This window comes from Hemicordylus capensis, chromosome 6 (genome assembly GCF_027244095.1).
Source record: "Hemicordylus capensis ecotype Gifberg chromosome 6, rHemCap1.1.pri, whole genome shotgun sequence".
Lineage (NCBI taxonomy): Eukaryota > Metazoa > Chordata > Lepidosauria > Squamata > Cordylidae > Hemicordylus > Hemicordylus capensis.
Genome location: NC_069662.1, coordinates 114,871,750 through 114,887,472, shown reverse-complemented (window position 1 = coordinate 114,887,472; position 15,723 = coordinate 114,871,750). Strand labels below are relative to the sequence as shown.

The 15,723-nt window shown below is 40.9% G+C and overlaps 1 protein-coding gene across 3 annotated transcripts in view; it reads left to right on the top strand.

The window, feature by feature from the left end:
* Positions 1–11,528, top strand: part of CHN2 (chimerin 2) — a 218,505-nt gene extending 206,977 nt beyond the window's left edge. For all 3 annotated transcript variants that reach the window (XM_053262420.1, XM_053262419.1, XM_053262421.1), the window contains 4 exons: positions 1,156–1,233; positions 6,807–6,944; positions 7,119–7,224; positions 8,953–11,528. In XM_053262420.1, coding sequence (XP_053118395.1) covers positions 1,156–1,233; positions 6,807–6,944; positions 7,119–7,224; positions 8,953–9,124 — 494 coding nt within the window. In that variant the 3' untranslated portion in view covers positions 9,125–11,528. The remainder of the gene's footprint in view (positions 1–1,155; positions 1,234–6,806; positions 6,945–7,118; positions 7,225–8,952) is intronic.
* Positions 11,529–15,723: the final 4,195 nt, after the last annotated feature.

Below are 15,723 nucleotides of genomic sequence, written 5' to 3'. Positions count from 1 at the left end.
CAGTATAAGGAAACTTCATGTGTTCGTTAGAATAAATAAAAGCTTTCCATGGACACATTTGTGACTTGAAGCTGGCACTATTTTTCATTCTACAACATTGTGGGGATGGGGCCATAGCTCACTGGTAGAGCATCTGCTTTGCATGTAGAAGACCCCAGGTTCAATCTCCAGCATCTTCAGTTAGGGCTGGGAAAGACTCCTACCTGAAACATTAGAGAGCCACTGCCAGTCAGTGTAGACAGTACTAACCCAGATGGAACAATAGTTTGACTCGGTATAAAGCATCTTCCTGTGTTCCTGTTCCACTCCATTAGTATAAAAGAAGCTGCATTCTTTTCTTTAAATATCAAAACCTCTGAGCTGTTCTCACAATCAGAGATTCTCAAGCAGAAAAGAGTTAACCCAGGAATATCTGGTTGCCTGCAGCAGTGAGAGTCCTCCTGACCTAGCAGCTCTGTCCCTGGGTGGCCCAGACTTGCTACCCAGTCTAAAAGTGAGGTAGGACATGAAGTGAGCCTACACTACCTTTTTATTTTGGTTGTCCACAACACCAGCATGATTTAAACTGCTTCCAGGCTGCTGGTGGCGATCTTTATCATAAAGTCGGGTGGAAAGAGAGGCCAGACAGAGCGGAGCTGCTGCAATCTGACGGCTGCCTCTTTGCTGTTTCAGCAATGCATTGTAGTATAGCTGGAGGACCCAGCTCCCAATTTCTATACTGGAGATCTCCAGCAGAGCCCAAAGCAGGCTCTGATCATCAGGGAGGAGGCAGGTAGGATCCTGCCTTCCCTCCAACTCATTCACCGCCCCCCCATATGGTCATGAGAACAAGCCCCTTCTCTTTCAACATACTGACTTCGTCATCCCATATAGTTAGCTAAACTGATCATCTGATCTCCTCATGTGACCTGTGAAAATGCATTCTTTAAGCCATGGTTCCCAAAACACCTCCCATCATGGGGTCAAACTGGCATACTGAGGTGCATGTATGTGAAACATTTCAGAGTACTATAAGAAGATGTTGGTATGTTGAATGAATAAGTACTTTTGTTGTAGGCATTGGGAAAACAGAAGCTCATTTCTGAAAGAAGATAAGTAAAATTGTTTAATGAGTAAACTATTTTAAATGGCAGCTAATGAAATTTTGCCTTGCAGGTTTGAAGTCAGAAGGAATTTACAGAGTCTCAGGGTTTACTGAACACATTGAAGATGTCAAAATGGCCTTTGATCGAGGTATAGTAGATTTTAGCTTTTAGAAGTCTCCCAACTATCCTGTTGGCTTTTACACACTATTTGTGTAATTCTTTCATAATATAAATAGAAAAATAAAGGACTGTCTCCCTCCCACAATGGTTATATACTTTCCTAGTACTGATTTCTGTTAGCATTTAGCATGTATCTTATACCTTGTCTATTTTGAATAAAACAGATACATAATATTTCAAAATATATGAAATGGAAGCAATGTATTAAAGAGTTCTGCACTTCACCATGAGCTTTCTGTAGTTGCATAATAAATTACCAGGGGAAACTGAAGTTTATTTTTAAAACAGGAAGTATTCTCCTGGTATCCTCACTTATGGGTACAGCCTTGTCCCTGATGTACTACTTTGTTACATTTATTTGAGAAAGTATTTATACATGCCATCTACCACCACCCATATGAAATGGTACATTCCAGAAATGGCTGTACTATATGCTAACTTGAATATTGGTTCTGCCCCATTATCCGTAAAATAAAGACGGTATAAAATGTGTTTTACGGATAAACCTTAGCATGAAAATCAGACAAGTTGATTGGTGAGCAATTTCCACTATCTTTAGTTAGAATGACAGGAATAATGTTTGTTCATTCTTCCACTGAATGAATATGGATGCTGTACAGCAACAGTTGCTCACTGTACTGTTATTGTTGACCAACTCTGTTCCTGGTGGCATATAAATCATTCATTGTACAGCTTGCTCATAGAGTCCTCATTGTGACAAATGCATTTTGAGCTTTTGTTTGTCTTGCTTGGCACTCCACATTTCACATGAAACATTATGCTGTGACCAAGGGAGGTAACAGCAATAATAATTACAACATTCCCACAATAATATTTTCTGCTTTGAGGGTAGTTGGGGTTTGGGGTCCCCCACCCCCAGCAATTTCCTTATGCAGAGATCCATGTACATCCTTGTCCTGTGAATGGCTCAACATACAAATTCTCTTGTCAGCTGTTAAAAATAAGACCACTAAACTTAATTTGAGTCACAATTTCAGCTTCTGTGAACTCTGAGATGTGTACGAGTTCTTACTACAAACTAACGTTTGCCTGGCTTTCAACATGCCTTTTTAATGGTATATATGGTGAAGCACAATGAACTTTGAAAATTCTGCATGGTGAGCTCTTACACATCAACAGCTTATCGCACACAGCAGCCACCATCTAAAATGGTCACTAGATAATAGAAAGTTACTAGATTTGCAAGAATGGTACCCTGAAAGGCCCAGCTCTTCTAAAATGTTATTTATAAGCTGCATTTACTATTCAAAGATATGCTTTCAGCTGGCTTGTTCCAGCAGCTCCTCATCATCAGTTCCCACTACCACCATGCTAAGATTAAAAAAAACAAATCACGTTATTGGATTTAATACAAGGTTTTCAGTTCAACACTGAAATGGGCAAACCACCCTGAGCCATTTTTGGAAGGGTGGTATAGAAATTGAATAAATAAATAAACAAAACAAACAAACACAGGGAGGAGATGAAGACAGGAATATGTGGGAAAACATAGTACTGAATGAATGGTAATAAAGAATCCAAAGTTCTGCACTTTCTTATATCACTACCAATACTCTTCAAAACAGGGGTAGGCAACCTTGGCTCTTCAGCTGTTGTTGAACTACAACTCCCACATTCCCAGTCACAGTTTATTGTAGCTGAGAATGATGGGAGTTGTAATTCAACAGCAATTAGAGAACCAAAGTTGCCTACCCCATGCTCAAATATTTCAAAAATATTTTAAAATGATCTCCAGGAACATGACTTTCCAAAACAAGTCATCTCTTGTTTATGTACCCAACATTTTGTTATTACATTATGTACCCAACAATTAAGAGAGAAGAGCAAAGCTATTGTGTTTGGGGTATAGATGTTATTTTTCCCCCTGAAGTGCTTTCTCGATTGTTTATTTTTTTAAAAAGAAAACAAACAGGAACAGAATCCAAAGGTGCTATATATTCTAGAGATCCTTATAGCAATCTAAATTCACATTAAGCAATCTTTGCATCAAACTTATTTGAGCAGGTTTATATCTAACAGTTACTAGTAAGATCCTGCCACCATTTCCATCTCATTAGGATCCGGAAATATTAGATGTAGAATGTCAGGTACACTCTTCTGCCCGATATTCACCCACTTGCAGCCAACATTTGAAGTTGGCTTGAGATAGTTGGGCAGAAGGTACCTGATACTTTCTACCAATTTCCAGGTTCTGACAACATGGAAACAGCAGTAGGAGTAGGAGTGCATGCCCAGCAGGAACCAGCAGCTTTTCTGTACTTAGTTGCCACTGTTCCGTGTGAATCTGGCCTTGATGTGCAATGATGAACCATGCACGCTCCTGCTTTCTGTATCTTCTTTTTATTTATTTTGCTTGTAGCAAATTTTAGGCCAAGAGATACATATTGAGGCTATTCACACATACGTGCAAAACCAGGCTAAGGGAGCCAAGCCTGGTTTTGTGTGTGTGCGTGCATGAACCACCGGGATTGAGCCGATCCTGGCAGCACCACGGCATCAAATCCTCCTATGAAGCCTCCCTTTATGATCATCTGTCAGCAATGGCTGCAAGCAGCCACAGCTAGCAAACTCAGGGATCAGGGATCCCCACTGAAGCTCTGGGGGGTGGGGCAACGCCTGCCGACACCCCGACCCTCGGAGCAACCAGCAGCAACTATCTGAGCCTTGATCATCTGAGCCTTGATCGCCTGCCCAGAGGCAAGGACCTGATCATCTGTGGGGGAGTAAGCTTTCCGAGGCTTCCTCCCCTTGTCCCATCAGAGCCTTTTTTTCTGCTCATGAGAAAGGGCTCACTGATTTCATTTAAAGCTCTGCTGTAATATCATGTGCTATGCTACACTATGAGCGTAAACCACATTGAGGGCACAGTCCGTTGAGTAGTATAGAAAATATAATAAATAAATGCACTATAAGTGTAATTTCCGCTTAGTATACTAGTGACTTTGCTATCCAATGAAAGCCTGGATAAGAGATGCATAATGCTGCTTTACGAAGCTGACTGTATATGGAGGCAGATACAGTATTTTGCAAAGCATTTGCTTTCATTGTAGCACTTCAGTGCTCATTGTACTGTGATTAAATAGAACTGTTTAAATAAGGTTTTATAATACTAATGCTACCATGCCAAGTATTTGAGCATAAATATGTGTCTGGCTTGGACAAAATAAACATTGTGACTGGAGAAGTGGTCATGCATTAGAGTAAATGCTAATGTATAGGTTCAGAGATCACTTTGCTGTATCAGATATTAAGCTGCTTACTTGCTCCCCAGTCCTGAATCTCTTTTAATGGAAATAAGTCCAGCTGATTTCAATGCAATTTTGTAAGGAGTAGCTATACTTAATGGGTTGTATCAAAAGGGTCACTTCCTCCAAAGCAAGGAGTCCTTCCACCAGAGGAAGAGACCTTTTGGATACAATCCAATGTGACTATTCACAAGACTCATTTTAAAATAGCAACTGAGACTGCAGGTTTATCACTACTTTTCAAAATATACAGGAGGAATGGCTAAGTCTTAAACAAGGTCCAGCTTGGAGAAAAGCACAGATAGACAAAAAAAGAGCTAATCTTCTGATTCACTACAATGCAACAAAGCAGTGTTTGTTCATTTATTTTGTGCCAGATTAGTCCTAAAATGCTGTGATTTGTATAGAGCTTGCACAAAACCTTAAGTTCCTGCACCAACATAATCTCAAGGACTGAACAACAGAGAGAACCCAGTTAAGGGGATGGGAAGAGTCTTGTTAAAGAGATGGCAATGGGCATATTTTGCCCTGGATCTCACACATGGAGGGTGCCACATCATGTTGACACTGCAACTGAGAAGAGAAGTAAGGGGAGGTGGCTTCAAGTGAACATTCAGCCTGCTGGGGATCTTTCAGTGTCTTAAAAGAACTAAAGAGGGGTTTTGGTCCCTGTGAGGATTTTCCTCGGCTGGCCCTCAGTCCAAACATCCAATGCCACCAGTATAAGATTTTTAGCATTTTTCACTTGTTCTACTCCCAGTCACTGCACCTTCTGTCTCAAAAAATATCAAAAATGCAGTAGTGTGGTAAATAAATAGGGCAAGTAGACATGAGGAACAAAACATCAGACAGAGACACCGGTAAAGTAGTGGAAAAACAAGAATAAGTTTCCTGTAATAAAGTCTTCCAAAAAAAAATTTAAGAACAGTACGGGAACAAACAGGGATAAATTCAGATAGGCAAGAGTACAACTTAAAAATATAAAACAAACAAGCTTGGTAGCTTCCTAGACTAAAGCCTAGCAGGTTCCAGTAGGCCCAGCTCCCTCACTGCCACCTTCCCAGCAGCTTCAGCCCAACCCTACTTAATTAGGTTTCCAATTCCAACCTTGCAGCCCACACAGTAGTCTGCATTTCTCCCTCCACTGCTGTCCAGCTCTGCCCTTTTATTGCATTCTACACACACACACCACACATCCCCTGAAGAGTTATGCACACACCAATCAGGGAGATTCTCCCCTCAGGCAGCCGGAACCTTCTGTCTCTGCCTGGAGTCAACCAATCAGAACACTTAGTTACATTACCTACAAAACTCCATCCATAGCAACTCAACTTTTTACCTCAGACTCAGCTGTCAATCAGAGGTTGTAACCTTTTAACCCTTGCAGAGCTTAGACACAGAACAAGAAATTTTTTTCCAAAACATAAAAGGGAAGGAGTCATTCCTTCACAGTCCCAAACAAGGAAGCTGATGGTAGGCTAAATTTACTAGAGCAGTGTGTTGTGGTAACTCTTCCCTCCCTCTAATTTCCAGTGGTTAGAAATGTGCACAAAGCGAGGTTCGTGCACTGGTTCGGCTCCGAACCGGTTCAGATGAGGTGTGTGTTGGGGCTGTGCGGGGTTACTTGGGGCAAGCCAGTGGCGGAGGGAGGCTGGCAGCAGCCCTTGGCCCTGCCCCGCCCCGCATCTGACATCAGATGCGGGGGTGTGGTCTTCCTCCCAAATGGGGCCGCGCAGCCCCATTTGGGAGGGAGATCGGCCCCACTGCATTGGCAGCAAGGTCAGGAGCAGTTCTCCCTGCCTTTAAAGGACAGGGAGAGTCACTCCAACCGCACTGCCAACATAGCGCAGGCCAATTTTGGCCCCGTCTGGGAGCAAAATAACTCACACACACCCCACGTCTGATGTCAAACACAGGGTGTATGTCTGGGGCCATGAGGCATGGCCCCTAGGGGCGGCAGTCCAGGTTCTTTGAATCCGTTCACCCAACGGTGTCTCTGCCCCTGGGGCAAGCATCTTCATAGCGGCCCGTGGGAAGCTGCGTGCAGCGGTGGCGAGCAGGCAAGGACCTGTTCTCCTATTTCTTACCTGCTTACCCTACCCCTCCCTGCAGTACTGAACCAGTGCAAGAACCTCAGTTCATGCACATCCCCACCTGTGGTTTTAAGCCAATGTATAGATGTGTCTGAAATGTTAAATTAAGAAATAAATACTATGTCTAATTTTGCTGAAATAAAAAAATGAAAGCCTTTAAACCTATCCTCATTGTTTTCTAGATGGTGACAAGGTAGATGTGTCTGCCAACTTGTACCCAGACATAAACATCATTGCTGGTGCACTGAAACTGTATTTCAGAGACTTACCAATTCCTGTAATCACCTATGATACTTATTCCAAGTTTATAGAAGCAGCAAGTAAGTACTGAGGCATGCCATTTCTTATATAAACATATAGCTTTTTAATGGTTTTCTTTGTCATGTTTATAACTCTCTACAATTTCAGTGTGAATTTGGGGTTTAACGTATTTTTTAATTACACTTTGGAACTTTCATCCAATGAAGCTTACACAACTCTTGTGTATTATGTAGAGCTCTGCAATCCTGATGAAAGATTAGAAGCTGTCCATGAAGTGTTGATGTTACTCCCTGCTGCACACTATGAGACTCTTAGATACCTGATGATTCATCTCAAAAAGTAAGTTACTTGCTTATAAAATGATACTTGATAATCTTGCATATTTATATTTTCTAGAATATTTTACAGAAGCATTCTAAAAACATGTTTAAATTTTCATTGCAGAGGCAACTTTTGCTTAAATCCATGTTTTATTTATGAATCACCATGAGTTTGTCCATACATTGAATAGCTTTATACAAAAAACTACATATCTATAAGTCATGGATATATGGACTTGATTGTTAAATATGTATAAAGATGGTTGGGAACATCAGTCATGGTAGAGATTACAGATTTTGATTTGTCCTAATGAGCTCTTCACACTATTTTTGGAATTAGTTTATTACTGTAACTATTCTGATAAAGCAATAGTCAGTTGTCCAAATCTAGCAATTTACTGAGGCCATTTCACATAAGAAAGAACATAAGAAAGGCCTTGCTGGATCAGGCCAAAGGCCCATCTAGTCCAGTTTCTTGCTTCACATGGTGGCCAGCCAAGTGCATCTGGGAAACTCTCAAGCAGGGAAAAGAAGTAACCATCCCCTCCCATTGGTGTTCCCTAGCACCTGGTTTTCAGGGGTATGCCCTCTCTGATTCTGATGGAAACTATTACAGCAGCAATGCACTGGCCAGCACCCACTGTGTCAGTCTGCCACTCAGCTGCCCTCCACATGCTTGGAGGCCGTTTGCTGGCCATACAAATGGCCTCCTACAGCAGAGTGATAGAGCTAATCCACAGCAGGTGCTGGGTGGCATGCTGCTGCTGGTAGGAGCTTTCAGGTGCAGCGGTACAGGAGGTAATATTGTACTAATTTAGACTTAAAGGTACCTCCTGCCGCCCCCCGGGCAGCACCCGCACCAGCTGCCACTGCCATCATCACATCTGGCAACAGCACATTCCATAGTTTATCTACACATTGTGTAAAGAAGTACTTCCTTTCGTCTTCCATATTAGGAAATTAAATCAAAATCTCCATTGAATCTTTCAATTGAAATGCATTAGGGTAGCCTACATGCACAGGACCCTCATCTTCACACTGAAGTTAGCACAGCGTTCTAGACCAAGGTCCATCAATTTGGAAAATCTTTACAATGATTTTTGGGAGGTGACCCATACACTGGTTTATTCAGTAACAAATTTGTCAGAGACTTTGCTACTACAATTTAAGGTGTAGTGGTTAGAGTGCTGGACTACGACCGGGGAGACTCAAGTTCAGATCCCCATTCAGTCATGATACTTGCTGGGTGACTCTGGGCCAGTCACTTCTCTCTCAGCCTAACCTACTTCACAGGGTTGTTGTGAGGAGAAACGTAAGTATGTAGTAAAGCACTCTGGGCTCCTTAGAGGAAGAGCGGGATATAAAAAATGTAAAACAAAATATAAAACCATTTGCCAGTGAAGCAAAAATAGCCTTATTTATTATTATTATTATTATTATTTATTAAGATTTATATACCACTTTTCAGCAAGAAATTCTCAAAGCAGTTTACATAGCAAGTTATAAGAAAATGAGTCCCTGTCCCCAAAGGACTCACAATCTAAAAAGAAACACAATGTAGACACCAGCAACAGCCACTGGAGGGACACTGTGCTGGGGTTGGACAGGAACAGTTGCTTTTTCCTTCTTAAACATAAGAGAATTACCACTTTAAAAGGAGCCTCTTTGCCCAGTTAGCAGAGATAAAATTAATATTGCAAAACCACATTCTAATGAAGATTTCATTCACCTTTTTCTTCCACTTTAGGATTACCATGAATGAAAAAGATAATTTTATGAATGCTGAAAATTTGGGAATCGTGTTTGGACCTACTTTAATGAGACCCCCAGAAGACAGCACCCTTGCTACGCTCAATGACATGCGGTACCAGAAGCTAATTGTGCAAATATTAATAGAAAATGAAGATGTTTTGTTTTAGACAAATGACACTGTAAATTCATAGCCATCTGCTATGAAAGTATAAGTTTAAAAAAAAAGTTCCCAGAAGGAGAAAAAAAAACATGGGTAGCACTTCATTTTCTGCAGTGTTGCAGATGAATGCCAAAACATTTAGTAAAGGGTATGTCTCATAGACATACACCTCTTTTTATTAATTATTATTATTATTTAAGAAAGAACAAAGGTCAGAAAAAAATCCTCTTGCCTTGTATTTTGCCTTGCTTCCATTGTGTATCTGTGTAGAAAGGTTACAGACTGTTCTACTGTTAACTTATTAAAGGACACAAACCTTGTATGTTTATTTAGATAACTGAAGCAAAAAGGTACTTTTCAACCTGATCTTCAAAGCACTGCTTTGGCACAGCTCTTATTGTAAAGAACTGGGTCAGCATTGGAACTTGTAGGACAGTAGTTGTTCACCCCAGTCTGGAAACTGACTTACACACACACACACACACACACACACCATCATCATCATCCTTCTGGATCTGATACCACCCATACAGAAGGGTCATGTCTGAAGGGTGTACCCAGTACCCATGAGTGTACCACTCTATACATTTTACCAATGTTTTTACCTCTGACATTGATGATCATCTGTTTTTAGGAGGACAAGGCCCAGGTCCACGCACCTCCTTCCTGGACCAGCACTTTTTGAGCAGCTTCACTTATCAGTTTGGTGGAAATCCTCCTCATACAGAATTGCAGGCACACAACCCACTACTGCTTGCAAGGATCTCTAGATCATGGTCATTATCTGAAATCTAGTGCCATTCAACTCAGTAGTATTAACTTGTACAATGATGGCCATAATGTAGCGCTCTAGACATTCTCGTATTTTTCAGTTATTCACTGTACACACACTGAGCATTTCCCGACTTGCAGAAAACAATGTTAAATTTTGAAGTGCTGGACTGCAGTTAATGGCCATGATCCAGAACCTCCAGTGTCCAGGTAGAGCTCCACATAAGCAGGGGTGTCCTGGTTCTCTTCTATGAACAGGAGAATGCTTGCATGCACAATTAAAATTTACATTTGCATAGGGAGTATTTCCATTCATAGAACAGTATAGGAAGGCACTGTGCACAAATAATTTTTTGATCTTGTTGAACTTAGGGTGTTTGTCAGTGTTAGTTGTATAGGGATATACAATTTCTTCCTATGTAAGACATAATTATGTATGTCTAAAGTGAAACAAAACCTGTATTTAAAAATATATTTTTTTTCTTTAGTTAGCTGCAGGAATGTCTTTTTATTTTAGCAAAGTATAATTCAATGCGGTGCATTGATGATTTTCCATATATTCCTCTTCAGCATTATTGCTATGTACATTGAACTCATTTACCACTAGTGCAGTATTATTGTGACATACCTCTTTCATTGCAAATGCTTTTAAAGAAACTTCATTGCTCTTGCGTATCTTAACATTCTTTGGTTTGTGTTATATTCTAAGAATTAGAGCAAGTACAGTATTATCTTAATCCTGCCCTCCAAAAAGAGGAGCATTTAAAGGTTTTTTAAACACTCTTTACACTAGCATCAACTACTACATATAACACAGGTTCTTGGAATACAGTAATGTCTGAAATAAGTTATTCTGGATCCTGGATATTTTCTGGCCTTACTGAAAAGTTAGCACTTATTTAGGGTTACTTTTTTATTATTTTTAAAGCCAAGTTGCATTACTTTGCTTCTGTGTTTATAAAACTATTTAAATGAGAGCATTTTTCTTCATTGTCTTCTTACAAATCTGTTAATAGAGGAGAGCAAGAGAATTGGTATATTACCAAATCTCATGGTTTTCCCCTATTTTTTCCAGAGGCTGATCCTCAGTCTAATGCAGTTTTTTCCCCAATACTACTTTTTTTTTCTTGTCACAAGATTTTTGTACAACTATTTCAGACACAGGATGGTAGTATAGTTTATTACAAAACTGAATTTTCAATATGAAAAGCTCTATTAAGCTCTTTTCTTTATTTGTATGAATCGCAAGTTTCAAAACTCAGTTATGCTGTTTTCTGAATTATTTCAGAGAGCATAGGTTTCTATTCAAATTGGGGGGAAATGTGTGTGTAACTTTGATAATGGAAAAGAGGAGGACAAAAGGGGGCACAGGGAATAATGTATATGAGGTATCCTTTAGATGGGTCACCAAGGGCTAGGTAGACAGACTCAGGCTGCAGGCCAGATGTCCGTGAGATCTGATATGTTGGTACAATACTAGAGAGATTCTCCTAAATTGTACAGATTTAATTGTTGTAGGCTATGTACTAAATTCTGTCATAAAATGGTATGGAAATGGTTTTATTTTGTGAAGTGAAATATGCTTTGTAATTTATGATAGTGTAAATGGAAAGAAAAATCCATTAAATGTGTTGAGTTCCTGCCTGTGATTTTCACTGCAAAAAACCCAAAACTATACACTTTCATCTCTAATTCTTTATTATTTTTCTAAAGATTTGCAAATTTTGTATAGTTATATACAAAACATTGCTCAGAAAAAAGCTTTGCATGTCAATACATTACAACTAAAATGAATTACAATATAAGTTCAAATCAAAGTGACTATTATCTGGTGTTCTGATAGGGATTCGTGTAACCACTGCCTACTTTAAACCAGACAGAGTTCATGTTACAAGATGGAGGATACATGGTTAGTAGCCAGTTACCTGATATTAAATACTACATTCACCTATTATCTTTTAGCAGTTCAACATCCAATAAATTTATTCTCTTTTAAATACTCCTTTATATGATGCAGGGTATGTTAAACTGGATGATCAAAGGTTTGAGTGTCTGGATTAGAAAATATACAACTTTGGTGAACTAAATTACAGGAGTTTATGTTCTGTTTTATAGAAACTTTTTTAGATCAAGATTCATTGTACATAGCACAGGAAGCTGCCATATACTGAGTCAGACCATTGGTCCATCTAGGTCAGTATTGTCTACACAGACTGGCAGCAGCTTCTCCAAGGTTGAAGGCAGTAATATCTCTCAGCCCTATATTGGAAATGTCAGGGAGGTAACCTGGAACCTTCTGCATGCAAGCATGTAGATGTTCTTCCAACAATTGTATTCAGTCTCTGTTTATGAAATACAAAAGGAGACAAACAGTGCATTGCCTTCTCCCTTTCTTTAAACTTAACAGCAATAGGACTATGCCAGGTATGTTGTAGACTTTGATATCCTGAGACACAGACCCTAGCATTGCATCTCCTGTGCTTCTTTGATGCATCAGCAATCAAACTCTAAGTACATTATGATCCTGCAGTGTAGACTAAAGGTAAATGAATCAAGACTTTGAAAAGGGTCAGTAATAGGACATGGTGTCTTCACCTCCAAGTAAGCTGTTACTATATAAACAGTGAAGTTCATAGAAGTCTTTTGAACTCTGTGTAAAATCTTGTGACTGATATGCACCAATAATTCTTGTTCGGAAAGAGCTCCAGTGCTCTTTGTACCTATAATGTAACCTCCGTGCCTCACACACAGAGACACCTCTTTCCAAACAAGTACATAGCAAAGTTTCCTGCCCCCTAAACATCAGAGAATTTCAAAGAACTTGCTTAAAGAAAAAAATAGGTACAGTTCTTAAATTCCACAGGGATGGAGTTTGATGGCGGGGGGGGTGGAATATAGTATACTATTATTGGTGCAATACAACAGTCTCTGGGGTAAATGATAACTTCTCTTGAATGAGAGATTCTTTCACTATAAGATTATTAAGTTTTCAGATGTCCCCATTATGTATACTACTGATGATTTACCACTACTAATAACTTATAACTTTTTCTTAATGTTCAAAGTGCTTCCATGTTTATTATTCCCCACAAGTTTCCTGTGGGATAGATTAATAACATTCTCATTTTATAGATGTGATAGAGATAGTGACTTACCCAAAGCTTACCCAATAGCCCTGATTAACAGAGAATTTGGACTCAAAATTCCTACATCCAGATTCAGCATTCTGTACCAATTGTACAACTCTGCTTCTTTGAAGCAATGCAAATAAATTAGTTTAGGCTATATCCTTATAGTGCAAAGTACTTTATGCAAGTTTCTATAGTTGCATCCATGGATAGCTATATAGATTGGAACACATTTCCTGCTCTAACAACCCCCCACCAAATATCTGCCACATTATGAAAAAGTACAGACATCATACTACTCATGTTGGTCAATATCCCCATCCTATATCTGAGTTGCATGGAATTTTAGCTACATATAGTACAGCAGGGGTCCAGTTTGTAGGAATTCTGCTCCATAGCATCTATATATTCTCTTATGGCTGACTGAGGAGAGAACTGCGTGGAGATGTGGGGATGCATGTGGATGTTTGGCAAGCCCCGCCCCCACTGCATCCATGACCAATGAAAAGGTGGAGGTGGAGCTTCTGCCCAGCACTGGGACAGAAAACAGGCTTAGGAGGCGATGCAGCGGCGGCACAGCCATCCAAAAATGGGCAGGTGGGCTGGCAGGGAGGGAGGGAGCCAGGTGGCGGACAAAGCCCCACCACCCCGGAGGAGGCCGCCAGCGGGCTTAGGAAGAGGCACGGTGGCAGCAGGGGGAGAAGCAGCCTGGCAGAGAGGGGGGAGAAGTCCCACTGGCCTCAAGAGGGAGGAGGTGGCAGTGGGCCCATGTTGAGGAGGCGGCTGTTGCCAGGCCAGCCCGAGGAGAAGCAGCTGCTGCCAGGCCTGCTGGTGGGCTAAGGGGGAGTGGCCACCAGTGGGCCAAAGGGAGAGTGGGTGCCGGCGGGCTGAGGAGGAGGACAGAGTTGTGGGGGGAGGGAAGCAGCCACTGGTGGGCTGAAGGAAAGCAGCCGCCAGCAGGCCAAGGATGAGGGCTGGGTTGTGGGGGGCAGAAAGCATGAGCGAGAGGGTTGTGGGGGAGAGAGTTGTGGGGGGAGACAGAGAGAGCAAGTTGGGGGGGGTAGAGTGAGTTGTGGGAGGAGAGGCAGGGGCTGCGACAGGCTCAGTGTACTACCGCACAGACACTCTGTGTGGGTTCAGCTAGTATTTAATAATATCTTAAGATCTTGGACAAACATGGACTGGGGAAACCTGGGTTAAAATCTCCTCTTAACAGTGAATTTCTCTAAGCACTTAAGTGCTCCTACTAGTTTCCTACAGCCAGTCTTATGCAAGTTTGTGCTGAAATGTCTCATCAACTTCATGTACGTGTGAAGTCCTAGAGCATATCTACACCAGGGCGTTTTCCAGACAATGAAATTTGCAATGGTTAAACTGTTGCAAAGTTCAGTGGAATTAGGCAGTGGTTTGAAACCGTGAGTACAGCGGCTTTGATACATTTTTTAATGCAACGTGGCATGGTTTTGGCCATCTATATTTCCTACCACTGCAGCAGATTTTGCAAGCAGGCAAGCGTCCATATTCCCACCTGGATTGCAATCACTTCCCGCCCCTCTTCCATTTCCAGCCAAGAAGGTCACAGAGGGGGTGGGGAACCACTGATGCAACAAACTTTTTTTTTTTTTAACATTTCTTGGTGCTTTTGAGTAAAGGTGCAACAACTTTCTCCTTTGCAAAACATTTGGGGTGTGAGACCAATGGGATCAAAAGCCAAGGATGAAAGCAGAAATGAAACAGAGCAGAAATACATTAGATATATTTTTTAAAAGAAAAAGAAAAATCAGCTTCACATATCAAATGCCAGAAACAAATGTGACTGAAACCTAGGCCAAACGTAGAGATGAAAAGCCGAGAGGCAACAATAAATTAAGAAAAATATATTGTGTGGTTTTACATAACAGATCCTCAATCTGCCAAATGAGCAAGCAAAGTCACAGTTTGAATGTGTCCCCCAAAAAAATATTAATGAAAAACATGAACAACTTAAATCAAAACCCGAAAGCAGATGAGAAACGAGATGCACCTTTGCACAAGAATTCATGTTGAAATTTTTTAAAAAAAAAATTACGAGCGGCAACATTATTTCAGGAATGGGTGGGAAAGGGCTATACAAATCGGCAAATCCAAGTGAACCATCCAGACCACACTGTACTGCAACACATCAAACACAGGGCAAGCCTCTGTACAACAGAAAAACAGCACTTTCCTGCAATATTTTTACAATGTTATAGGGCCAAAACGCATCAGTAAAACCCAAATCAAGGCATTGGACGGCACCCTGGTGACAGCACAGCGACCGCAATGTCACAACATGAGAAATGTGGAGTGGCACTTAACCGACACATTGTGAAACGGTTGCTGTATGTAATTTAGAAGATACCCAGAACTTGCTGATTTCAGGGTGGAAAGTATTAGCATTAACACCCATAGAAAGAGGGTACCAGTTTAGAGATAAATCCTGAATCCATGTAATTAAGGATGTGTACAAAATTCCTCCCCTCATCGCCCAGAGCCTCTGGATGGGGTGGTTTATAAATGTAATAATGAATATAGACTATCCATTTGAAATGATTACGTAACTGCCCACGTTTGCTGTGAGGATTGTCACAGTTTTCATTTGTTGCTTGTGGACAGGGGTGTAGCTATAATTGAGTGGATGGTTTCAAAGAACCCAGGGGCCCCAGCTCCATCCCTCCCTATTTTCTAC